The 25,691-nt window shown below is 49.1% G+C and overlaps 2 protein-coding genes across 2 annotated transcripts; both read right to left on the bottom strand.

The window, feature by feature from the left end:
• Positions 1-1,904: 1,904 nt before the first annotated feature.
• On the bottom strand, positions 1,905-9,365 carry UCP2 (uncoupling protein 2). Its single transcript, XM_006203344.4, has 8 exons — positions 8,795-9,365; positions 7,799-7,947; positions 5,181-5,397; positions 4,814-5,024; positions 3,759-3,953; positions 3,572-3,673; positions 3,041-3,221; positions 1,905-2,690 (listed from the first exon to the last, which is right to left on the bottom strand). Exons 3-8 carry the CDS (start codon positions 5,304-5,306, stop codon positions 2,576-2,578), a joined length of 930 nt encoding a protein of 309 aa, XP_006203406.1. The 5' UTR covers positions 5,307-5,397; positions 7,799-7,947; positions 8,795-9,365; the 3' UTR covers positions 1,905-2,575.
• An 8,790-nt stretch (positions 9,366-18,155) lies between these two features.
• Positions 18,156-24,276, bottom strand: UCP3 (uncoupling protein 3). The gene is made up of 6 exons (XM_006203343.4): positions 24,151-24,276; positions 23,425-23,635; positions 22,966-23,166; positions 21,729-21,830; positions 21,075-21,255; positions 18,156-18,496 (listed from the first exon to the last, which is right to left on the bottom strand). The coding sequence occupies exons 1-6, from the start codon at positions 24,274-24,276 to the stop codon at positions 18,382-18,384; spliced, it is 936 nt and encodes a 311-aa protein (XP_006203405.1). The 3' UTR covers positions 18,156-18,381.
• Positions 24,277-25,691: the final 1,415 nt, after the last annotated feature.

The following is a 25,691-nucleotide window of genomic DNA, read 5'->3' as shown; positions in this document are numbered from 1 at the left end:
CTGTGTAGACCACACCTGCCTCCCCAGGCTGACTTCAGCAGTCGTCAACAGTGCTGCATGCACCTCTCCTGTCCTGGGGAAGGACACCCCTCACTGGAGACTGGGTTTGGGTCTTAGCAAAGTCCCAAGTTTATATGAGAGTGGGTGGCCACTTCTGCAGTGACTTTAGAGGTGTCAGAAAAGGCCCCCTTGATATCTAGATTGCTTAGATTCCACCATAAGCACCATATTAGCATAAGGTTTTCTTAACTGGGGACTCAGCACCAATCAGCCATTTTTGAACCTCAGGGGAAAGTAGCAGGAGACCTTGAGATGTAGACTCCAGACCAAGGTTCTAGGAAGCATCTCTGCATGTTCATCAAAGAATGTGGGCTTTGGAGTTAAATATACCTCAGGTGTTCTACTTACCAGTTTTGTGCCCCTGGGCAAACTGCTTCGCCTCTCAGCCTGTTTCTTACAGTGAAGATTATAACCCTTATCTTGCAGTTTGTGGGAAACAGTGAAGCAGACTCTGCCCTGAGGCAGGACCTGGCTGGTGAGGTGGTAGTAGGTGCCCTGTTATTACTAATAAGAGCAAACAAGTGGGTGAGGGAGTGTGGGACCTGCCTTGTAAAACTCTAGCACACCAGGTCTCCTTTGGGCCAGGAGGAAAGCCTGCCCCTAAATTTTCCTTCAGGGTGAGACTCTTAAGGAAGCCTGTTCTCAGGCCTGATAAGAGACTGTTATGAAATTACCTGTTATCTTTAGTCCTGCCTTGAGTCAGCTAAAGGAGGGCGTGTCATTATTGGTGTTAAGGGCTGAGGACAGTTTCTGAGGCCTCCTGGGACACTGTCCAGTGGTTCTACCACCTTTCCCAGCTCACTGTCCCAGGATCATGCACAGAAACATGATGGTCTCGAGGCCTTGTGTCCATCCCAGTGTCTGAACCACAAGGCTGGTGAATGAATCAGCTGACACACACACTTAGGGCAACAAATTGCCTGTTTCCTCTGGTGCAAGTGAACAGCCTACCTCACAGGATGAACGATGACAATTAAAACTGCATGGGTTGCATTGGGTCCTCCACTTATGCTGCCCCACAGAGAATGGCCTGGCTGGGCTGCCACCTTCACCCTGGCTCATGGCAGCCAACCCTGTCCCTCTGGGGGACTATGAGACCTCAGTTCAATTTGTCATAGCTAGGAGGATGAGGAATTCTGGTCTCTCCTTCCTTTTCCAGGACCCCTTGCCCATGCACTGAAGGGCCCAGCCTCTAGCTGTGACCAGTGGGAAGGGTGCAGTAGCATCAGCTGCTTTAGGCCATATGAGAAGGGAGCTCATGTTCTCTGGGCCTGGCTCCACAGGTGCCCAACAGGATTCCCAAAGGACCCCAGCACTGGTCCCTGGAGGAAGAGTCCACAGGGGGAGGGAGGAGACTGAGTCTTAGTCCCAGTTCAGCTGCTGGCTTCCTGTGTCCTTGCCTGCATGACTTGTCTCAGCCTTCAGCTTCTTCAGACATTTATAAAATAGGCCTGGATGGCTTAATTTTAAGGGCTTAGCCCCACACAAGATGCTTTGGGATTCTGGAACCTGAGTCCCCTACCCACTGAAACAGAAGTAGCTATGCCCAACTGCTTTCCTGCCTCTGAGGACAGGTGGTAGGAAGAGGGACAGGGAGGCTGACTCCCCTGTGCTGCCTAAGCCCTGGCTTGTCCTGTCACCTTGGGATCTCTAGCTGGAGGTGAGGGAGAGACTCCAAATGGAAGAGTCCTCAGGCTGAGGCCAGATGTTTGCTCTGTATCCTGCCTCCTAAGGGTGTGACTGTGGAGGATGGGAAGCAGGCTGACTTGTCCTCACTCAGCCTGAGACTTTGAGGTGGGCTCCCCATTTGTAAAATGGAATAAAATAAGCACGTGACATCAAGATTCCCAAGTTCCTCTAAATCTTCCAAGCAGCACAGGAGATGCAGGGGAGAGAATAACACTCATTCTACAGATAAACAGGCCAGGGGGTTGAAAAAGCAGGCACTGGAGTACCAGGCATTGGTGAGGGAAAGTTCAAATGACCTGTGGAGACCAAGGCCATTGATGACTAAGGCCTGGTAAGGAAAGAGATGTGGACCAGATGACTTCCACAGACCCCAGATTGGATGCTGGAGATGGAAGGTAGGTCACACCCCCGTTTCCAAGTCCGGTGGCTCTTCCCCTGCCCACCAAGTGCCAAAATTGGCCCATCAGACCAAGACCCCTGGTAACAGACAGAGGGAGGAGACACCAAGGTTGAGCTTGTTATGAATGATGTGCTAGCTGGGCTTGGGAGCAGGAGGAAGAGTCGGGCTGAACTTTTCAAGAGACTGAGGGCTTGAGATCCTGGCCGGTGCCAGGTTTCCCTCAGTGTCAGCTGGGGTTAACTCCATGGGGACTGTGAGAGGCAACAGGAGCTGAGGGGTGAGAACTGAGGAAAGGGAGGCAGGTGGTGGGAAAGGGAGTAGGAGGAAGGGGTTGGGAGAGAGGGGAGGGGAGGAGGAAAAGGGAAGCAGGGCCTGGCTGGAGCTGAAGCCAAAAACGGAGGTGGTCAGGTCAGCAGCAGGAGAGGCTCAAGAGGAAGGCTCTGTGGAAGTGCAGGCAGCCATGAGGGCCCGTTTCAGCTGCTCGTAGGTGACGAACATCACCACGTTCCAGGAACCGAGTCGGAGAAAGGAGGGCATGAACCTAGAGGGGAGAAAACACAGGTCATCTCCCACTCACCCTGCTGGGCCCTTGCATCCAACCCTACCCACTTCTCTGTCCCAAGGAGGTTGGGAGGGTCCAGAGAAAGGAGCTGTGGGTGGTGAGCAAGAATCCTCTGTGAGTCTCCATTTTAACAGCAATAAAGTAGGCATGATAGCAACTCTGAGAGGAAGGAGTTAAGAGCACGAGGATGCCAGGGAAATACCAGGACCAGGATCAGAAATGGTTTGACACTTGATTGCCACTCAATTCCAGGTTGTTCTTTCCCACCTGTGTGACAGGTATGGGTAGTCAGAAGGCCTGGGGTTGGGTGGGGTGGGTTGGAAGCTCACCCTTTGTAGAAGGCTCGGGGACCCTCCTTCTGGAGCATGGTGAGGGCACAGTGGCCAGCGCTGCTGTACTGGCCCAAGGCAGAGTTCATGTATCTCGTCTTGACCACGTCGACGGGGGAGGCGATGATGGTGGTGCAGAAGCCTGCCCCGAATGCAGAAGTGAAGTGGCAAGGAAGGTCATCTGCCAAGGAGGGAGAGCAGGTGAGGCAGTCAGGATTCCTCACCTCATCATTCCAGAAGGAAAGAGATGACTTAAGTAGCTAGGGTCTCGTGGTTTCAGAGAGACAGAGACTCCAGCTGGGACCTCTCCTGAGAAGGGTCATTTTGAGGAGTCATTTTGCTAATCTAGCCTCAGTGCCTCAATGTGCAAGGTGGAAACTTTGTCCCAGTTGGTGTCAAGGCGGCAAGGGAAACTCATTCCATAAGCAAAGGGGAAATAAGGTGAAAAGATGTGGTCTTCAGGCAGCCAGACCCACACCAGCTCCTGGGTTAGTGGAAGGGCGGGATCCAGCACTATCTACCCAAACTCACCCGTCATGAGGTTGGTCTTCAGTAGAGTGTCCTTGATGAGGTCATAGGTCACCAGCTCAGCACAGTTGACAATGGCATTTCGAGCGATATTGGGCGAGGTCCCTACAGGAGGAAGGGGTCTCTATGTGAGACCAGGGAACAGGGGAGGAGGAAGATGGGGAAGGCGAAACACCTCGTACACACACACCTTTCCAGAGTCCCCGAAACCCTTCCTCCTGGGCAATGATCTTATAGGCCTCGATAGTGCTCTGGTACCTCTGGCCACCTCCAGTACGGGCCTGTGCTTGGAACCGGACCTTTACCACATCCGTTGGCTGGGCCACAGCCACAGCCAAGGCACCTGTGGTGCTGCCTGCCAGGAGGCGGCTCCCGATGCCAGCATCTGTGGAGGAACCGTGAGGGTTAGTGGCCAGCTGGGCTTGCACTCATTTGCCACCTCTCCTCCCCAAAAGCACCACTGTAATCTCTCATCTTCACTCTAACTTCCTGTCTTTCTGTAATAAGACCCAAACCAGCTCTGTTCTAAGGACTCTTTGCATCATACAGAATACCACTGGGAGTGTCTACTAATTGCTAGGCACTGGGACATAGCAAGGAGTAGGACAAAATGATACTTTATGATTTCTTCCATAAAGCATTTTCAGTCACTTCAATTTATCTGCTCAACAGCCCTGAGAAATCAGAATCATTTCCATTTGACAAATATAAAAACCCAGGCTCCAAGGGAAGAGGCTTTCTCAAGGACTGGGAGTCACAAGACTTGAGTTCTTATCCCAGATCTACTTCTCCCTGCCATGTGATCTTGGGAAAAGTCAACCTTTTGATCTGGGTTCTCAGTTTCTACAAGTGTAAAACTCAGGGTGGGCATGGCATGCTGAGGAGGTGAAATGGAAGAGTGCTGGCCTTGGAAGCAGAAGTGTGTTTTCCAGCTTCTTGTTGTGTGCCCTTGGCCAAGTCCCTTCCCCCTGGCAAGCCTCAGTTTCTTGATCTGTAACACAGGGATGATACCACTTGTTCCTGAGGTGACTATGAGGACTGTCATGAGATAATGCCCTGCTGGAAGCCTGGCATAGCTCAAGTGTTCAGGGATCATTAGAAGAATCAGGGCCCCTTCTGGTTCTCAGTTCCTCTGAAATTCCTCCCAGGTGTCTTGGGGCCTAAAGGAACTATGCAGCTAAAAGAACTAGGATCAGCCATCAATGAGAAGAGGACAAGAGGCCTGTGGCCCAGCTCCACACTCACGCTCAGAGCCCTTGGTGTAGAACTGCTTGACAGAGTCATAGAGGCCAATTCGGACGGAGGCGAAGCTCATCTGGCGCTGCAGGCCGGCGACCAGCCCATTGTAGAGGCTGCGAGGGCCCTCGGTGCGCACCATAGTCAGGATGGTGCCCAGCACGCCGCGGTATTGGGCACTGGCAGCAGCCTGCACTGGCCCCTGCCTTTCTCCTTGGATCTGCAAGACCAAGGCAGGTGGTTGCCCTCCCCATCTCCTGTCATCCCTATGCTGTAAAATTTACAGCCTCAAACACCCCACTGGCCCTTGAGGAATCTGTGTCTTGGAGAAGGAGCAGACTAGCCACCATCAGAACCCTGGGAGTCACCCCCTTACCTGTAGCCGGACTTTAGCAGTATCCAAGGGGAAGGTGATGAGGTCTGCAATGCAGGCAGCTGTACCAGCCCCCAGGAACTTAACAGTGGCAGTAGGGGGCACATCTGTAGCCTTAAACCCAACCATAATGCTGATTTCCTGCTACCTCTGAAGAAAAACTGAAGAAGGGGGCCCCTTCGATCAGCAACAAGATGAGACAGAGGAACTCTGCAGGAAACTAAGCCAAGGAGAAGCCCCATCAGTAGCTGAACCCCCAGACTCTCCCCGCTGACTATCCCTCTCCCAGCTTCCCAGATAGCACCACCTCCCTAAGCAAGGACTCAGAGCAGCCCCGGAGGACAAACAGGAGTGAGTTTCACAGTTTCAAATACGGGCTGGAGGAAGGAAATCTGTATTTTGTGACGAGCTCCCTCCCTTTCACCACAGGGAGCATCTGGATCCCAGCTCTCTAGTGCTGCCTCACAAACAAGCACCGGCCCAGCCCTGCGTCTGCTGGGTACAGCTTACATTAAGCCCCGCATTCCTGACTCTGTGGATCTGTCTGGAGGGCAGGCAGAAGTGGGGAAAAGGTTTCAGCCAGACCAGGACCTGACAGGCACAAACCCACAGGCTTATGCCCTGGATTTCTAAGTAGAAGAGGTTCCTATGGGTCTAGAGTTGCCTAAGTCTAGAAGAAAAGGAATGAACAAGACCAATTTGACTCCTTCAGGCTTCTTCTTTTCCTTCCCCACCAGCCCTCCCACAGCTTGGGCTCTCTAGAGTCACTCTTTCAAGGAGCCTGCTTTGCTAGGGGCTGGTTCAGAGATGTAGGAGACAATATCCATCCTAGAGGGGCGCTTATTGTCTGGCACAGGGGTGGGCAGGTGATTCAAGCTGCATTCGGGGCTTGCAGAACATACTCTCAAAATGCAGAGGAGGGAACAACCAACTCTACTGAAACAGAAGGAAGAAAGGGTGGGTAATCAGAAATGACTTAGCTGGGCCTTTAAGGATGCTGGGCAATTCTCAGGGCTAAGAGTAAGTGCGTAGGTGCTAGACTCTCTCCCCCAGTCTACTGTGTGATGGAGGAAAAACTGACACTCTGCCAGTTTCCTCTCCTCCAACAGAGGTAGTCATGTCTTCATGAGAGGTGGGGATGGGGGAGGGCAGGTCAGAGTTATTTAGAGTGACAAAGGAAACCAAAAGCTCCGTTTTGTTCTCAGAATTGGAGCAACACCCTCCTCTGCTTTAAGAGGAAGTGAGCCCAGCACCCCAGTGCGGGAGGGTGACCTGCTTCTCTCCCTTCTGAGCTTACTTCTTTACTACATAGGACATGCTGCTTTGAGCCCTGCTTGCCTGATTGGCTGCCCCTGTTGCTGGGGCCAGAAGGAAGGAGCTGGCCAGCAGAGGATGATGTGGTGGGAGTCAGTAGTGAACACACAGACCCATGGAAACAAAGAGCTCACTCTGCTTCTTCCTCCTGGGTGTCTCACCCCAGGTGGCTGGGAAACAGGGAAATCTAGAGGCTACTCACCACTCAGTTGCTCAGGAGCCCCTGTAGGGTGGTGCCTGGCCTTATTCATGTTTCTCTAGAGCCTGGCCCATACAAGGCTCAGTGAAGACTGGCACTTAAATGGCAGAGGGAGTTGACGGTGTTACAGAACTCCCAGCTTCCCTGCTCTGACATCCTCATACCCCAGGTGGTACTCCACACCTTTCCCCACTCCTCTGCTTGCCACATTCTATTAGTTCACTTACTCCTCAGAGCAGCCCTATGCGGTGGCTGTCCTGACTTCCACATTATGGATGCAGGCTCCAAAACTTATGCTATTTGCTTTGCACTGGTGCATACCTCTGTTTTCTCAGCCCCAAGCACAGGCGGGGCCTTTCAAGAGGAAGTCCAACACCCAAGCTCTCTTGTGACATATGACAGTTCTGAGAAGGTTTAGGTGAATGGCATCCCTCCTCTGGATATCAGAAACATGATGACATGAGTCAGTCATGTCCTGACCTTGGTCTGAGTTGTAGTATGTTGCAAGGGCCAGAGAAGAATAAGACCCAGCCGCTGCCAACCTCAGAGACAAGTGCACAGAGGCTAAGTTGCCATTTTGAATGTTGCCTTGTATTTACCATAAGTCAGGTCCTTCAGAGGTGTGGGTATGGAGGTAAAGGTCCCTGTGCTAAAGACCCTACTAAGAGGAGTAAATAAAACTCAGGCCTAACTAGAAAGAGTTAATCATATATAACAATCCCCAGCAAATAATCAGTTTCAAGACCTAAAAAGTACACCTGAAAACTAATCTCAGTCTCAAGGACAGTCAAAAATTCAACAATACATAAATAGAACAATAGAATTCTGTCCTAGCTCTGCTGCTGACTTGCAGGTGACCTGGGGCTAATCACTATCCCAACTGGGCCTCTATCTTCTCCTTTGTAAAATGGGGATTACCATCCTTGGCTTGTCAGAGTTGGCTTAAGGGCCAGAATGAGACCAGGGATATAAGAAAATGCTTTGTGAGCTCTGAAGAGTGGCTTTACTAGGATGGTGGTGCTAGTTATTTTTATGTCCTGCTGACCCTGCCCCCAGACCACAGGGCTAGGAAGCAGTAGAAGACCCCTCCCTTAGACTGGACTCTTACCTGGCTTTGTAAGGTGAGGCCTTCAAGATCAAGCTTCTCTAAAGGCATCCCATTCTTCAAAGCTGCCTGTGGCTATCATGGCCTGATCTCTTTGGTTTTCCATAGAAAATGGCTGGGAGACGAAACACCTAATGGTCATACTATGTGTCCTGTGTGTGAGGGCAAAGGAAGAGAGTTTAGAAAGGGAAATACACCATAAAGGACCACACCTCAGCAAGGAAGGGGTCACTTACCCACTCAGTCCTTGCTTCGGGGTGAGTGGGTAGGGAACAAGGTCCAATTCCCACAAGGCAGCTGGGGACTAAACAAGTGCACACACTGGAGGGGGAAGCACACTGGAGGGGGAAGCACACTGGAGGGGGAAACACACTGGAGGGTGGGGTGGGGGTAAATGAACCCAGGAGTCCTGCCTCCCCTGTCTGTTCCCTTGGTACTACAAATTGCTCTCTTCAAGACTGCTACTTTAGTGGAACTCAGGAGTCTGGAGAAGCATCCCCCAACAGTCAGCAGACTGGTGAATAGAGTGTTGTGAGGGGGTCATGATGGGTCAGAGACTAGCTGAGTCAACTAGGCCCAGGAAGCGGGGCTGCGAGGTTAGAGGGGCTGGAGGGGGCCTTGCAGGGGCCGCATCAAGCAGCTCAAAGCCTCCTGCCAGCTGAAACAGCCCCAGGAATGGCCTGGGGCCGCCTAGGGTGGGAGAAGTCATTTTGGTCCTTGCTGAAGCCCACTCCCAACCCTGGCCAAGCAGAGGGAGGTTGGAAGGATGAAGGCTTACATTACAGCCATTTGAACGCAAGAGGTGAAGAACAAAAGTAACACGGGGAAAGGGCGAAAGAAGAGCGTTAAGGAAAGAAAAAGAACATAAGACAAGGAAAATTTAAAAATAGGCCGGAAGGCGATGAATGAAATTAAAGGAGTAGCGCCCCGTGGCCGGCGTAGCGGGCGTTAGGAAGGTGTCGCGGGCACAGGGCTGCAGCGGACCGGAGCCGGGCTCACCGGGCCGCAGGGAGAACACGGGAGTGCAGGCCGCTCTGTGTGTCGTCGGACGGAGGGCGCGTCCTGGGAGCGCTGACAGTACTTGATCCAAGGGCACGGCCGACGGGTCTTGCAGAGGGATCCGGTAAGGCTGCGGCGCTACTTAGACCTCGGGGGCGGGACCTGTGGGCTCCAAGGGCGGGGCCTACGGGCTCCGGGGGCTGGGAGGCAGCGCTCTAGCCGCCCCCTTTCCGCAGAGACCGTCAGGCCTAGAGTTTTCTCCGCGCCTTTCTCCACTACCATTTCCGGGAGCCAATCCCCGTATCTTGCGCTTTTGTTCTCCCGTAGGGTCACCCCCTCGCTCCGCCAACCTCTTTGTGAGGATGGCAAGACTGACGCCAGGAAAGGAGCAAAGGCTGCCAGGGTCACAAACGCCTCTGCTCTCCTCCCCAGGGCTCCTTCTAACAGCTCCTAGAGGCTCGGGTGTAAGAGTGCGCCCTCTTTTCACAGGCCCAGCCCGCTACCCACAACTCCACGACCCTACTGGCAAACCACCGGCTCTTCCCTCGGCGCCAGGGCGGGCTCCCACGGGGCGGAGCCTCCCGACAGGGCTCGCTGGCGATTGGTTAAGGCCGCGGCACGGCCGGAGGAAAGAGCCAATCCGGGCTGCAGCAGCAGGTGGCCGGCAATCCGCCAACGACCGTTGGGCGCGGCTGGGCTTCCTGCCGCGGCTGGGCTTCCCGCCGCCTACCGGCTTACCCTTGCGTTCCCCGGGGACTTCCGACCCCGATGGGGAGGGGGCGCCGAGCTTGACGCTCCCGCCCACACTTACAGCGGGCAGGCGCGAAGCGAGTGAAGAGGCCGAGCAGGGCCTGGACCTGCTGCGTGCGTAGGACCCTGCATGAGAAAGGGACGGTAGGAGATGAACCAGACCTGGGTCGCCCTCAGGTGGTCGGTGGTCTCATGGGGGTGACAGACGTAGACAACCAGTAATTTATGTCCTGTGGCCGGACAAACACGTGCTTATGGAGAGTAGAAGGAGAAAGTCTCTGTTCGCCCTTGGACTCTGTGTCCCTACTTTTACGTACCATCTGTCTCCCTCTTTCTCTGTTTTCAGCCTTATGGGCTGTCCCGGACTGTTGTACGAATTTGTGGAAGCCAGCTCCTTGTCGACATTGTAAGCTTCTGTAGAGCAGAAAGCTATTTCCAAAGTTTTTAGTATCATAACCGTCTAAAGGCCGCTCTACATGTGGTCAGGAAGTGTTGCCTGACATTCTAGTAAACAAAGAATGTTGCCCGCCATCCCAGTTCTAGAAGGAATTAGCCATTAACCACTGCAGCGTCCCACCGTGGTGATCCCTGAGAGGGATTCAGGGTGGAGAAAAACAGGAAGCATTTTCTGTGCTTTGGATACTACTGGCCTTAGATAGTTAAGGTGCATACCTAAGGGATAATTTCTTTTTTTTTTTTTTCCTAAGGGATAATTTCAGTGAACCCAAGTTCTTGCTTCTTCCCACACATAGAAAAGCACTAAAATCATTAACTTGAGATGTCTGTTCTTTGTGTTTCACAGTAATGTTTTAATGTTCGACTACATGTTTTTCCCCAGCCCAAAACTCCTACTTATCCTGGCTTCCCTGTTACCTCTGCAGAGCAGTTCTTCAGAGCTATCTGGGAGTCTGTCTCCTGGGCTATGGTAAGATTCCCTGAATAAAACTTAACTTTGAGGTTGTGCGTTTTTCTTCAATCAACATACAGTAGCCGCTCAATGCATGCTGTTTGGTTGAAAGTGGCTTGGAAGGTGTAATGGGAGGATTGGGAAAGATGATTGTTTAGTTCAATTACTATGTTCAGATTCAGTGTGAATACCTCACATATCCCTGTGAGGCTGGTATTAACCTCCATTGTACAGAATAGTGCCAAAGAGATTAAGTCACCTGCTTAATGTCACACAGTTTGGCAATAGTGGGCCTTGACTTAAACCGTGATCAGTCAGGCTTGATAAGTGTGTTTTCTTTATTGTCTGTACACAAGCAGAAGGAATTGTCAACTGGGAGACTATAGCTGGAATGGGACTAGATAGCAGGAAAGAAAAACACACTGAGCACATTATATTTGTGAGATTCATCCAAATTACATGAAGTTGTAGTTCAATTCTCATTGCTGTATAGTCTCTATTGTGTGAATATATTCAATGTACATTTGAGTTATTTCCAGTTTTTGCCATTGCTATGAACCAAGACACAACCTTTTTCACTCTTAACAGCCTTATTAGGTACAACTTAAATACCATACAATTCACTCATTGCTAAGTGTGCAGTTTAATTAAATCTTAGTAAATTTAAACAGTTGTGCAACAGTGACCACAGTCCAGTTTTAAAACACCTCCATTACCCACAAAGTTCTGTTGTGTCTGTTTGCAGTCATTTATTTCCTTCACATCTAGCCCTTAATAACCACTAATGTTTTCTTTCTCTACAGCTTGCATTTTCTAAAATTTTCATGTAAATGCAATGTAGTCTTTGGTGTCTGGCTTCTTTCACTTCACATAATGTTTTTTGAGTTTCACCCATGTTGGCTCATGTATCAGTAGTTTGTTCCTTTTTTATTGCTGAGTAGTATTCCATCACAATTATATAGAACATTTTGTTTGTGAACTCACCAGCTGATGGGCATTTGGATTACATATTTCCATTTGGGGCTATTATGAATAATGCTGTTATGGACATTGATATACAGATCTTTGTATGGACATATGATTTCATTTCTCTTTGGTTAATAACTAAAAGTAGGATGGCTGGATCAGATGGTAGATACATATTTAATATTTTAAGAAACTCAGAATTTTCCAAAGTCACTGTACCATCTTACATTTCACCAACAATGCATAGAGAGTCCAGTTTGTTTCCTATAAGGTTTACTACTTTTAGTTGATAAAGCTGTGGATTTTTGCTTCTGTAAAATTATTACCTATATTTTATGCGTAAAGAAACTGAGGCTTCAGAAGACCAAGAATTTAACCCATGTCAGCCAATAACTATTAGAGCTGGGATTCTAACTTTGATTTTTATTACAAGCTCCATACTCATTACATTTACATGAATTCAGGTGTATACTCATAGTCAAGAGATTTCCACCCCTGCAAACAGATTATTCATTGTTTTTGGTTCCCCAAAGCAAAGCTCTGTTTTAGAAAGGGGTTTTTCTTTACCTCTTAAAAATTTGTTCATTTTAGAGAGAACTTGGACCCTTACCTAATATTATGTACAAAAATTAACTCAAAATGGATCAAAGACCTAAATATAAGATCTAAAATTATAACACCTTTACAAGAAAACATAGGATAAAAGCTTCACAACACTACATTTGGCAATGATTTCTTGTGTATGATACCAAAGGCACAGGCAACTAAAGAAAATGTAGACAAATTGGTGCTCATGAAAACTAAAAACTTATGTGCATCAAAGGACACAATCAATAGAGTAAAAAGACAACCTTAAGAATGGTAGAAAATATTTGCAAGTCACATATTTGATAAGAGATTAACATCCAGAATATATAGAGAACTTCTGAAACTCAAAAATGACAGCAAAGACTCAATTCAAAGGTGGGCAAAGGACTTGAATAGACATTTCTCCAAAAAAGACATACAGGTGGCTAATAAGCACGTGAAAAGATGCTCAACATCACTAATCATTACGGAAATGCAAATCAAAACTACAATGAGATACCACTTCACACTCATTAGGATGGTTATTATTTTTAAAAATGGAAAATAAGTGTTGGTGTGGATATGTAGAGCTTGGTGGGGATGTAGAATGGTGCAGCTACCATGGAAAACAGTGTGGCGGCTCCTCAAATATTGAAAATAGACTTACTGTATGATCTAGCAATTCTACTTCTGGGTATATACCCAGAAGAAGGGAAAGCAGGGTCTTGAAGAGATACTTGTACACCCATTTTCATAGTAGCATTGTTCACAATAGCCAAAAGGTGGAAGAACCCTAAGTATCTATTGATGGATAAGTGGCATATACATGTAATGGAGTATTTTTCATCCTTTAAAAAGAAGTAAATTCTGACACATGCTATAAAGGTGAACCTTGAAGACATTATGCTAAGTGAAATAAGCTTGTCAACAAAATGATAAAATATATATGATTCCACTGATATGAGATACCTAAAGTAGTAAAATTCATAGACAGAAAGTATAATGGTGGTTGCCAGGGGCTGCGTGGGGGAGGGAAATGGAGCGTTACTGTTTTAAGGGAATGGTATTTCAGGTTTGCGAGATGAAAAAATTTCTGGGGATGGATGATTGCACAACATTATAAATGCATTTAATGTCACTGAACTGAACACTTAAAAATGACTAAGATGGTAGATTTTTTGTTATGTGCCTTTTATCACTATTCTTAAAAATTAACTAAAAATCTCATTCATTCACTCATTCATTTTGTGATATTTCAGGCACTGTGTTAAGGGCCAGGGATACAATCATAAATATGATTTTGTGCATGCCTGCAAGGAATTTACAGGCTCTTGGCTGTCAGACAGGTGGGTACAGTGTGACCAGGGCTGTGGGAGCTTGTCAAAGGGGCACCTAAGTTCCCTATGTATGTTATATCCAGCATATGTTTAAGAAATAACATAAGTGGGCAAGGCAATAAGTACTACAAAGTCTGTGCCTTAGATTCATTATCAGAAAGCTCTCTCCTAGGCAGAGGGGACATGGTGAGTCTGCTACTACCCACGTGGTTTGGTTCAGAGACCAGAAAATGATTTGCAGGGAATATTATTGAGGGTATTTCTATGTTATTACAAACACGTGAACATCATCCTTTTCTTCTCTCACTACTCCTTCCAAATGGAATCTTTTTATTGATATTATTACTATTCTGTTCACTCAACTCCCACTTCCAGTATTCTTATCTGGGTTTTGACAACAGCCTCATCTTCCAGTAATTCATTCTCTGCGCTGAAGCCAGTCACCCCTACTTAAAACACTTCAGTGTCTCCACTTTCCGCTCAGAATAGTCCAGGCTCCTTAATGTGGTGTCTGAGTCAGCTCAGCCTGCCGTGAGAAATGCTATAGACCCGGTGGCTTTAATGACAGGAGTTTATTTCTCATTGTTCTGGAGGCTGGAAAGTCCGAGGCTTAAGGTGCCTGTCGTTGGGTTCCCTGGTGGAGGCTCTCTTCCTGACTGCAGAGAGCCTTCTCACTGTCCTCACATGGTGGAGAGAGCTAGCTTGGGTTTCTCTTCTTCTAAGGAACCTAATGCCATCATGGGGGCCCCACCCTTATGACCTCATCTAAACTTAATTACCTCCCAAAGGCCCAACATCCACCTGTCATTTCATTGTGTGTTAGGGCTTTGACATGTGAATTTTAGGGGGACAAATATTCAGTCCATAATATGTGGCTTCTACAGCCTTTCAGAGCCTCTGTTTTCCTCTTCATCCCCATCTCTCCCACTGCTTCCCTTTAGTCTGCAACCTAGCCATACTGCCAGCTGGCAATACTTGAACGTTCCTTGTTCTTGCTTCTTTCTGGGTCTTTGTATAAGTCATTCCCTCTGCCTAGAATGACTTTCCCCTCTTTTGCTTGGATAACTCCTTGTCCTTTAGGTGTCTTCTTCAGAGAAGCGTCCTTGCCCCCAAATCAGGTCAGGCGTCCTTAATCTGTCTTCCTGCTCTTGAGTGCCATGTGCATTTCTCTGCTGAGGCTTTTATCACTCTGTCTGGTTTATTTGTCTTTCCTGCCCCACCACCTACCACCCCAATGAACTCCTTGAAGGCAGGACTGGCCTTGTTCACTTCAGCACCTAGTGACTTCTAAGGTATGCACAACGAATATTTTCCTTTGTATAGCACTCTGCAGTTTTCAAAGTGTCTTGACACAAATTAACTCATCTATAGAGATATAATTATATTTCGTCACTTAACATTTATTCCTTCTGAATAAAACATTCAGTTTAAAAATATTACTTTTCCTGACAAGATTTCTGTAAAGTCAGTTACCCACTGTGTCACTAATGTGACTGTGTCAGGGCCCAAACTATCTCATTTTTGCCTAGTTTGATCTACTAGAAGGTTGCATGAAAAAGCAGATTTCTTTTTGTAACAAGCAGGACCCTATGGGCCCTTTCTGGGACGGGCCCTTTCTGGGACAGGCCTCTCCGCCATATCCTCTGCATTAGCTCCTCTCTGAAGTACCTAGATAATTGTTATCTGATGCATATTTCCTGAGTTGTTTTACGGATGCTAAAACCCCCACCAGATGGAAGAAATTTACTACTTGATGACCACAAGCACATAGCCCCCAGGCCTATTGGTGCCTAGGGATTGATAATGTTAACTCCTGTGACACCGCCCTGTTAACTCACCATCAACCAATCAGAGAATTGTGCACGAGCTACTACCCTGGGACGCCCCTCCCTCACCTTGTCTTAAAAATGCTTTGCTGAATCCATCAGGGAGTTCAGGCTTTTTAAGCACTGGCTGCCTCTGATTCCTTGCACTATGCCCTGCAGTAAACGCTGCACTTCTCTTCAGCACAACCTGGTTTCAGTAGATTGGCTTTACTGTGCATGGGCAAGCAGACCCAAGTTTGGTTCGGTAAGGTTTTGAATGACCTGATGGAGGTAAGTGTCGGTAGGGGTGCAGAGGGGGAATGCGTGTGGCTTCCCTGTGTGGGTGGGCCTCAGCTGGTGATTTGACCTCATGAGTTTGCATCTCTGGATTCCTGATGGCAAAAATTGGGGGTAGGACTCGGAAGGGAATTCCTATGGCTTGAAGGAAGCTGTCTTTTAATTCTTAGACTTACAGAACTTTAGAGTCTTAGGTCATTTGGTTCAACCTCTGCCTTTAACAAGTAGGGAAGGAGATGTAGTATTTTGCCCGGTAAACCTCAGAAGACCTGTTACCAAATTCAGTTGTATGGACCCTGCTTGGGTCTGTCCTACCCCAGCCGAGGCTCTCTGCCTCAGTGAGGGAGGGTTCTTTTCCCATTTGTGTTCAAGTTGGTGAATAATGAAACCAAAGCTGAGACTGACAGCACAAGCTTTGTCCCGTGGCCAAAGAATGGAGAAGCAGGAACCAAGTTCACTGATCAACTTCTTGCCCACCTGCAGAGAGGGATTTAATTTTAAAGAGTGAAAACACACTTCACAGGGGGGAGGAGGGAAGCTAATAATGGGGAGGCATATGCATTAGTCTAAGAGGGAAGGGGAAGGGCTTTTCCGAGGCGGGGTGCCACCCCCTTTTAATCCTTTTTTGGTCCTTAATGTCCGATCATGGCCACCAGTAGGTGTGTCATTTAATATGCTAGTTTAGTAAAATCAACATATAATGAGACTCTTTTTCTGTTGGAGGCCAGATTCCTTGCCATCTTGATCCCAGCTGGTTCCATCTGGTTTTGTTTGTGGCTTCCTTATATCTGGACCCTTTAATTAAAGATTTTATGTTAACTCCTGCTAACGGTAGGGGTTGGCCGGTTGTGAGCAAAGACCTGGAGCAGCTGTGTTAGCACTCCCACCAATCTTGTTTTCCCTTCCCCAAAAGCCTGAAGTTGGAAGCCACTAGGCTTCTGATCCCAGTCAAAATATCTCTCAGAAGCATTTATCCTCTCTGTTTCAGCATCATCATCTGGATAGTATGCTCTGAGCAGATGGTGTGTTAGCATTGCTACATAGAAATTCATGGAAGACATAGTCCTTGGCCTCTAGGAACTTAGACAAACCAACCTGGAGTTTAAAAATGATTTACACATGCCATCATATGAAAAGAAAATTTTAAATATGGGTTTTTTTGTTTGTTTTGTTTTTGGGGGGAGGTAATTAGGTTTATTTATGTTTTATCTTTAATGGAAGTGCTGGGGATTGAATTTAGGACCTTGTGTATGCTAAGCATGCACTCTACCACTGAACTGTACCCTGCCCCTTAAATATGGGTTTTATTTGAAAACCAAACAAGACATTAAATCAAAATACTTTTTAATTTTTTGATTTTTGTTTGGACTTTTTATTTGTATATATAGATAATCTCAAATTATGATTTCGATTTAGGAAAGTGTTGAGGGTAAGTGGATATTCATTTTTTTCCCCAGGGTGCAAAGGAGTCAGAGCAGGGAAGGAGGGATCACATCACTGAGCACTTCCTGTGAGGTGGGGACTGTCATTCCTACTTCTCCGTAGGACTCGGAGGTGCAAGGATTCCCCGTGATTAGGTTACTAGGAGTGTGTGTGAGTGTGTGTGTAAGGTGAGGTTTGAACCCAGTTTTTCACCAGAGCCACATAGGCTGCTAAGGAGCAGAAAAGGACTGGCATTCTGGGTCCCCATTATCGATGTGAAATATGGCCAGTTAAGTTCAGAAGGAGGTCATCTGGTTCAAACCCGCCTTTTACAGATGGAGGAGCCGAATCCCTAGGGTAGAAGGCAGTGTGTGCGTTTGGGCCCGATGTGACTCAGTGCTGACAAACAGAAAGTCTGAAGTGAGAAAGGGAATTTCCATCCAAGAAAGAAGGCAGAAAAGTGGCTATTCTCATTCCACACTCAAGGTGTGAATTCCTTTATTGAGTCATAATCATTTTCTAAAAATTCTGGGACCTGGTACTTAGGCTTTCAATCCAGCATTTACCTCTTTATCCCTAAACTCTAAACCCTCTAAGGTGCCTCATAGTCCAGGGGGTGGGGGGCTGCATGGTAGTGAGGCTCCCACAGCTGCACGTCATCCTCAGTTACCCCCAGCTCCTGGTTCCTTTGGTCTCACCTCTAGACATCTGTGTCATTCAGAAGCATCGTCCCAGGCACTTCCTCACTGACCAGCAAAATCTTTCGCAGGGCCTTGTCCTTACATTTGTGCTTGTACAGATTTTTTGCTTTTACAAACTGCTTTCTTGCCCAGCTTCTCCCTTGATCCTTATAACATACCAGGTGAGGTAGGGAAGGGATTGTTACTCCCATTTTACAGGAAAGGAAACCGAGGCTGCCCTCTTGTTTCTCCAGTGTCATCAGCAAACATTTACAGATCTCAGCCTCACACTGACCCAGCAGTGCTCCTTTGACAAAGGTTCTAGACTTTCTCTTTTTCCTCTTTCCTAGAATGCCAGTGGATGCTACACAGCAGACACGTTTCAAATATGGCTGATTGAAGGCTGTGGTCCAAAGCTTTGGCAGTGCCCTTCTAGACTCCTTAGCTGATTTCCACATGTATCACATGCCGCTCCTGTCCCATGCTTGCAGTCTTTCCTGTTTATAACTCATCATCTGATCAGATTTTTCAGGGGACATAAGTTGGCAAACTTCCATTTTATCCAAATGAATCTGTTTTGGTTTATTTCCTCTTGCCTAAATGTTAGGCGGCCAACCTAACAGGTTGCACAAATTAATATAATTTATTTTCCATCTTGTCAGTGCAAAACAAAGGTGTTCTTAAGACAAAGTACTGAAGACCAAAATCCTTCCTCCTCTCCTGTTTTTTGAGTCAGCAGCAAGTAAACAGTTCTGTAAACATGTATGGGTCCATGTCCTTGTGTGCAGGGACCCACTGTTTTATTCCATCCTTAACAGGCTTTGTCCTACTTCAGTATCAAGTGGCCTCGTCTTATTCAAAATGGAGATTCCCGAAACATCTGGACTTCCATCAAGGCCCGTTTCAGCTGCTCGTAGGTGACAAACATCACCACATTCCAGGCTCCCAGACGCAAAAAGGAGGGTGTGAATCTGATGAGAGAAACAACCACAGTATCAGATGGGGGTTACTGAGTCCCACATAGATGCACGTGCTCGCCCCGTTCTTGGTGTTCCTGCCCAGGGCTAGCCGTCTGTTAGTCACAGGCATTTTCTGATACTGTTTAGTCTTCTCTGCTGAAGGAATTTAGGCAGAAGTTGGGGTCAAGAAAGGGAAGGGAACTAACATTTTTGAGCCGAGTTACTGTGTCAGGCAGTTAATTCTCACAGTTCTATCAGGTAGCTGTGATTGTTGCCAGTTATTCCCCCCCCTAGAAATAGAGGTTGTTAAATCTTAGTTGAAAACACCTGACTCTGTCTTGCCCCTGAGTGTTTCTGGGCTCATTTACAACCTGAGTGGCCACCCCTGAGGAGGCCCCTGCCTCTTGCTGGGCAAAAACAAGAATAATGTGACACTAAATTTGGCTAATTTTCCAAGAGCCTGCCTGTCCCATTACAGAGCAGCTGGGAGAGTCCCCATCTCAGGGGAAGAGCTCATGACTTGGCCCCTGTCTTCTTCAGCCTCTCTCCGTGAATCCCCTCCTGCCTCTCAGCTCCTGCCAGACCCTTCCTCCCACACCTTTGCCAACGTTGCTCCTTCTGCTTGGACCATCCCCTCTCCTGGCTTGGCCGGTTGCTCTTTGCTCTGTGGGACTCAGCCTGGGCACCAGAACCTCACACTGAGGCCTCTCCTGAACCTCAGTCTGGGCCCTTCACAGGGAGTATAGCACGGGGAGCAACAAATGTGAACTCGGGGGTGAGACCTGGGTTCAAATCCTAGCTTGACCAGTTTCTTTCAATTTTATTATTTTTGTTATTGTGGGGGGAGGTAATCAGGCTTATTTAATTATTTTTCAGTGGAGGTACTGGGAATTGAACCCAGGACCTTGTGCATGCTAAGCATGCACTCTACTACTGAGCTAAACCCTTCTGTCCTCAACCAGTTTCTTGAACTCAGTTTTTCTCAGGGTGTTTCCTTATCTGTAACGTGAGGACAATAATGGTCTTTCCTCCACAGAGTCATTGAGAGGACTGAATGAGTGAACGTGCAGCACGCAGCGCAGGGCTCGGTATCAGTAAATCCTCATTACATGTCACTTACTTGTTGGCTGCTCTTCAAAGGAAGCACAGCACGGGGCCCAGCACCCACGAGATGCTCCATGCATGTTGTCCAAATGAAAGGACAAACCAAGACAAGTGGCTACAGCTGAAGAGTGTAATAATGGAGGCACTTATAGGAAAAGGACTGTCAGCTGAAACTCGGTTTTGTGCCGTCATCCCAGGGTCAAGAACGTGTTTGCTTGTTGGGTCCAGTATAACACTGGGCACCAGAAAACTCTCCTCTGAGGTGAAGGTAAGAGCGCTGGGCAAAGAGCTTAGTGTGGTGTGGATGACATGCTGTTGCGTGGCGTCTACCAGTCTGGGTTTGAACCAGGACTCTGCCATTTAAACTTTGTGAGCTTGGGCAAGTTCCTTGACCTTTCTGCATCTCAGTCTCTTCCTCAGTAAATGTGGAGAACATGACCCAGTTCAAGAGGGTGTTGAGATAATATATGTGAAGTGCTTAGCACCAGGCCTAACACTTAGTGACTTTGGTCCTGGTGATTGCTAATAACCTACCCTATAGAGCACTGGCTTTGTGCTGGGGACTCTGGGAGATGAAAGCTGTATACAGTTGACCCTTGAACAACACAGGTTTGAACTCTGTGGGTCCACTTACACAGATCTTTTTTCAATAGTAAATACTACAGTACTACACGATCTGTGGTTGGTTGGATCTGTGGATGTGGAACCAGGGCTGTGGAGGAACTGCTTATGTGGAAGGCTGACTACAAATCGTACATGTGTCTGCAGCTGTATAGGGTCAGCCCTCCTAATCCTCTCATTCAAGGGGTAACTATAAGCCACCAGTCCTTGGCTGCAAGGAGCTTGCATTCTAGCATGGGGGATAATCTAAACTTAACAAATACTGTATTACAAAGTAGGAAGTGGTAGATACCATAAAAATGGTATCAAGGAAGTATTGCTGAAGTTCACAGGGAGAAAAATTTATACCTGAGAGTGTTAAGGAGGAGGTGGCATTTGAACTAGTCTTGAAGGATGGCTAAGATTTAGAAGGTGTAGATGGTGTAGGAAAGGCATTCCACCCAGAGGGAACACTTAATGCCAAGACAAAGCGGGAAAACATGAAGCACATTGGGCATCTGGGCTGCCACCCCTGGGGACCCACGGTGCTGGCAGAGGGTCAGGGAAAACTCTCAGGATTACCAACCAGCGTCTCCTCCTTTTTACCTGCCCAGTATGTTTGGGGCTGGCACTTTGACCTATGCCTACACTCCTTTTTCTCAGATAAGCCTCTCTAACTTCAAATCAGACTTGATCCGCTCTCTTTAAAAATTTCTATAGGTCTTTATACTTGTTCTCTGTGGCATTTACATCTGTGCTGTCCATCACTGCATTTCCAGATGGACCCATGTGGGCACAATCTGCATGGAGGGAAGGAAGGAAGGTGTGGAGGGAGGCCTGAGTTCTCTCTCTGGGAGAGAATGCGGAGGCAGAAGGGGAGGCTCACCCCTTATAGAAGGCTGTGGGGCCTTCCTGGGTCACTAGCTTCAGCATACAGTCCAAGGGGCTGTGGTACTGGCCTGGCAGCGAGTTCATGTACCGGGTCTTCACCACATCCACCGGGGAGGCCACCACTGTGGCACAGAAGCCGGCTCCAAAGGCAGAGACAAAGTGGCAAGGGAAGTTGTCTGTAGTGGGGAAGGGAAAAGCAAATATTGGGCTGGGAGATGGTCGCGCACTTGCTTTCTGTTCTCTGTGTGTTCATTGTCCCTAAAGAAACTGAACTTCTTGAGCATAAGGATACTGTTCTCCAAATCGCTCACAGTACCCAGGGTGGAGCTCTTGGTAAGAACTCGAGAAACAGAACTGGGTCATCCCAGAGTTGGAAGCTAATCCAGCCCAACCATCTCGTTTGAGGAAACTGAAGTCAGAAGGCGACCCTTGCCTAAAGGTGCATGGGAAGAAGTTGTGTCAGCCTGGAATCCAGGTCCCTGGCCTCCTGTCCAGGCTTCTTTCCTACTTGTCATAATGATGTACTGGGCACTGCCCCTCTCTACACTCCTTCTAAAGCCCAGTCTGCTCTGGGTGGTGTCCACTCTGTAGAGTCCTGGGTTCCCTCCCTGCTGTGGGAGGGCTGTCTGCCTGGAGCCCAGGGCCTCACCAGTGAGCAGGTGATAGTCTAGCAGCTTCTCCTTGATGACGTCGTAGGTCACCACCTCAGCACAGTTGACAATGGCATTCCTCGTGATGTTGGGCAGAGTTCCTGTGAGGAAGGGGCTGAGGCTGATGAGTGGGGAATAGGAGAAGTGGACCCCCCTGGCTGCAAGGCCACAGGCCACAGGCCACAGTTTGGGGGACATTGTGCCCCATTCCACTGTTCTCAGAGGAGCCTACCTCAGGTGGGCTGATTCCACAGTTTCCTTTCCAGTGTTAAAAACTCAATTATCATGTCCATCTTAGAGACAGAAGACAGAGAGGCCCTCTTGTGTTTGTTTAGGCCACATTTTGAAGGATGATCTACAACATCTATCAAAATTAAAATATGCCTCCCTGAGACCTGGCTAGAACCAGAAAAGGAAGTATTTCTTTGGGAAGGGGAGGCTGAGCTCTTGGAACAGTGACAGAGTGTCTTCCTGGCATGGCCCTTGGAAAGCATCAAGACCAACCCCCTGGTTTCACAGATGAGGGATGGGCCCTGGGAGGGCACCCAGCAAGAAAGGCTGTGACCCAGGTGTCCTGCCCTTAACCTTCACTGGGTCACTGTTTCTCCTGCAAGCTTCATGTGAGCCCTGGCCATGTGTGGGAGAGACTCCAGCATTTGTCAAGGGGGCCACTACTTAGACACGTGGGAAACCCCTAAAGCCTTGTTCTCAAGGAAGACCCCTCCTCATGGCTGCTTCCCCAGTGGCCTCTGTTTCTGCTCCATGCCCTGCAGTCACCCATCGTAGGTCTTTGTTGGGGAGGCCCTTCCCTCCATCTCTACGCACCAAGAGACTGCTGAGCCCTTGAGGCCCAACTTTCATGTTACCCTCCCCCATCCAAGTCCACATTGCCTCTCCCAACCTCCAGCCCTGCACCTCTGTGTGAACCTAGCACATCCTGCCCTGTGGAATGGCCGCTCCTTGACATGTCCCATTTCTCTGTGTGAGAGCCACGAGGGTGCCTTCTATTTCATTTCAGTCTCCCTCGCAGCCCTGTATATGGTGACAGGTTGGCAAAGTGAGCTGAATTTGGGCTAGTGTGGCATGTCAATTGGGATGTGGGGATGGCTGGGATGTTCCTTAGGAATCACTGGAATCCACATGCTGGGAGCTCCCCTCCTTGCTCAGTTTCCTGCCCCAGCCCTAGAGTAGGAAAATCTCTGCCGAAGGCTCTCTGAACCTGGAGTCCAGACCTACCTTTCCACAGGCCCCGGACTCCTTCCTCCCTGGCGATGGTCCTATAGGCATCCATTGTCCCACTGTACTTCCTGTTGCTCCCGGACCCACCGTGCACACTGGCCTGAAATCGGACCTTCACCACGTCAGTAGGCTGGGCACAGGTTACTGCCATGGCCCCGGTGGTGCAGCCCGCCAAAATCCGGGTAGCGATGCTGGAGTCTGGAGAGGAGGAGAGTGAGTGGGCCAGTGTTCTGCCACCCAGCACCCCTGTGGGCCTGATGCTGATCTCTGGGGGCCGCCCCTGCCTGGTGCCTGCCTTCTCTGGGCCAGGGCTCTGGAGCTTCCTTGATGGAGGCTCAGTCTCCTAAGCATCTGTTACCAGCTCCCCACTTCCAGCTCTGCCTGAGTCGCACTGCCCTGGTCTCCTGACCCTCAGCCTAGATTCTGCTTCTGCAACCACCCTACCCCGGCACTCACGATCTGAGCCCTTGGGGGTGTAGAACTGCTTGACAGAGTCGTAGAGGCCGATGCGGATGGAGGCGAAGCTCATCTGGCGCTGCAGGCCGGCAACCAGCCCGTTGTAGAGACTGCGGGGGCCCTCGGTGCGTACCATGGTCAGGATGGTGCCCAGCACGCCGCGGTACTGTGCAATCTGGGCTGCCCGGGCCGCCTGGTTCTCCCCCTGGATCTGAGGGACACCCCGCAGCAGCGTGAGGAGCTTGGTAGGGGGTGGATGGGGCTGTGTGCAAGGGGGCCTGCCTGGGGCTGGACCTCAGAACAAGCATGATCATACTGTCACATCCCAGTAAAAATGATAGGTTTATGCAGCAGTTTCCATCTTGCAAACTGTTGTACATAGTGTGATGTTGGATCCTCAGGGAAAAAGGAGGGCAGACTTTTTCTCACTACAGGTAGTCAGTGGCTTGCCCAAACTCACACACTGCTTCCTTACTTCTTCTCACTTTATGGTTTACAAAGCAGGGCAAGGCCATGAAAGGCCCTGGCACATCATGCCAAGGAATTAAGATCTTTTGGTCTCTGGTGATGGGCAGGCAGCGAGGCAGGGTCGTGGGCAGTGGGGTGAGTGGCCTGCTCAGGGTTCTCTGTGAGGAAGAGCAGGTGGGCAGATGCTGGAGGTGCTGCGGTGGAGAACTCAGCCTCTCCATTGATGTCATCAGTGACCCTTGGCCAAAGGGCACCTACCTGCAGGCGGACCTTGGCCGTGTCCAGTGGGAAGGTGATAAGGTCAGCAAAGCAGGCTGCCGTGCCCGCCCCCAGGAACTTCACTGCCGTCGTGGGAGGCACCTCTGAAGGCTTCAGTCCAACCATGGTCCCAGAGGCTCAGCCCGGTCCCTCCAGGGCCCAGTGGAGGTCCAAGGAGAGAGGCTGCTCTGTGGGCCTGGGCTTCAGTTCATGGAGGAGGCTGCAAGAGACAGGCCCGGGGAGGGGTTGGCACCTGTGCCCTCTGGGCCAGTCCCCAGGCTCCTCTCAGCACCAGGAGGGGATTTATAAGTGAAAAGCCTGGGCATGGCCATGCTTAGCTCTGTGGATTTGATTTATAAAAACAGGTCATTTTCCTCCCTTTTCTCCTGCCATCCTCACCCTGCCCCCTCCTCCTCTTCCCCCTGCTGAGATGGGTCCTCATTGTCTAGAGGACGAAACCTTGGCTCAGGCAGGGACAAATCTGGTGCTGACTCCACACCCCAACCCCGTTCTCCTTCCCCAGCACCCAGCTGCTTTCTGGGAAAGGTCTGCTCCCTGAGGTGTGTGGAGAGCCTGGTCCTTCATCTCAACCCAACAAAGTAAACATGCCTCATGGCTCAGTTAAACTGCTGATCATCTTGGATGAAGTGCTTTTTTTTTCTAAGTCTACCTGAATATACTCAGGTATTTTTTTACTTAAAATCCTTCTCAGCCTGTAATTCCTTCTGTCACTAAGGGCATTGAGTCTGTGACTAGAAGTGTTTCCTCCCAACATTGTAGGACTCCTGGGCTGATGCTCTGCTGTGGAGACCAGCCCCAGGCCAGTCTGCTGCTCTGCCTCCCAGGGAAGTGGGGCTGAGGGGGTCCTGCCACTGATCTCTGTGGTGGTGTCTGCTGACCTGCCTGGCTCAGGACATGCCCTTTCTTTACTCACACTTCTCACACCCTCAGAAGGATGAGCTTCTCAGAAGACAGAGGAAGATCAGCCTTGGTCAAGGGAATGTGCCTCCTCCCTGCCCCCAGGGGAGCATTTGTGCCTGCCCCCATCTTACTGCTTGTGGAACAGAGCCATGTTTACATCTGAGGGTCCTGGTTTAGCCTTGCTTACCTTGGGAAGCTGGCACACCTGTCGCCCTGCGTTCTTAGAATCTGGACTTCTAGGCATGAGGCCTTTGGTACTGATGCCATCTCTTAGCAGTTCACACCCACTGGCACCCCAACTCCCATACCACCCCACTGTGTGCTGGGATCCTGGACCCGTCAGCATCCTCACCCCTGGAGCCAGGGCCAGTCCCACAGAGTTGTGAAGAGGGCAGAGTGTGCACCCCTTCTTTATAGTAATAGAAAATCCTCTAGTCCTGTGGTGAGGAAACTCAAGCTCCTGCCCTGTCTTCCCGGCTTACTGATGGGTTATAGGACCTTGGATATGTTATTTAACCTCTCTTGGGTAAATGAGAATAGTATATTACCTGTTCACCAGTGGTAAATTGGATGCCAAAAGATAGTGGTGACCATTTGAGGCTTCTTTCAGGACTGCAGCC

This window comes from Vicugna pacos, chromosome 10 (genome assembly GCF_048564905.1).
Source record: "Vicugna pacos chromosome 10, VicPac4, whole genome shotgun sequence".
Lineage (NCBI taxonomy): Eukaryota > Metazoa > Chordata > Mammalia > Artiodactyla > Camelidae > Vicugna > Vicugna pacos.
The sequence above is the reverse complement of the archived record's forward strand: the minus strand, read 5'-3'. Positions and strand labels throughout refer to the sequence as shown.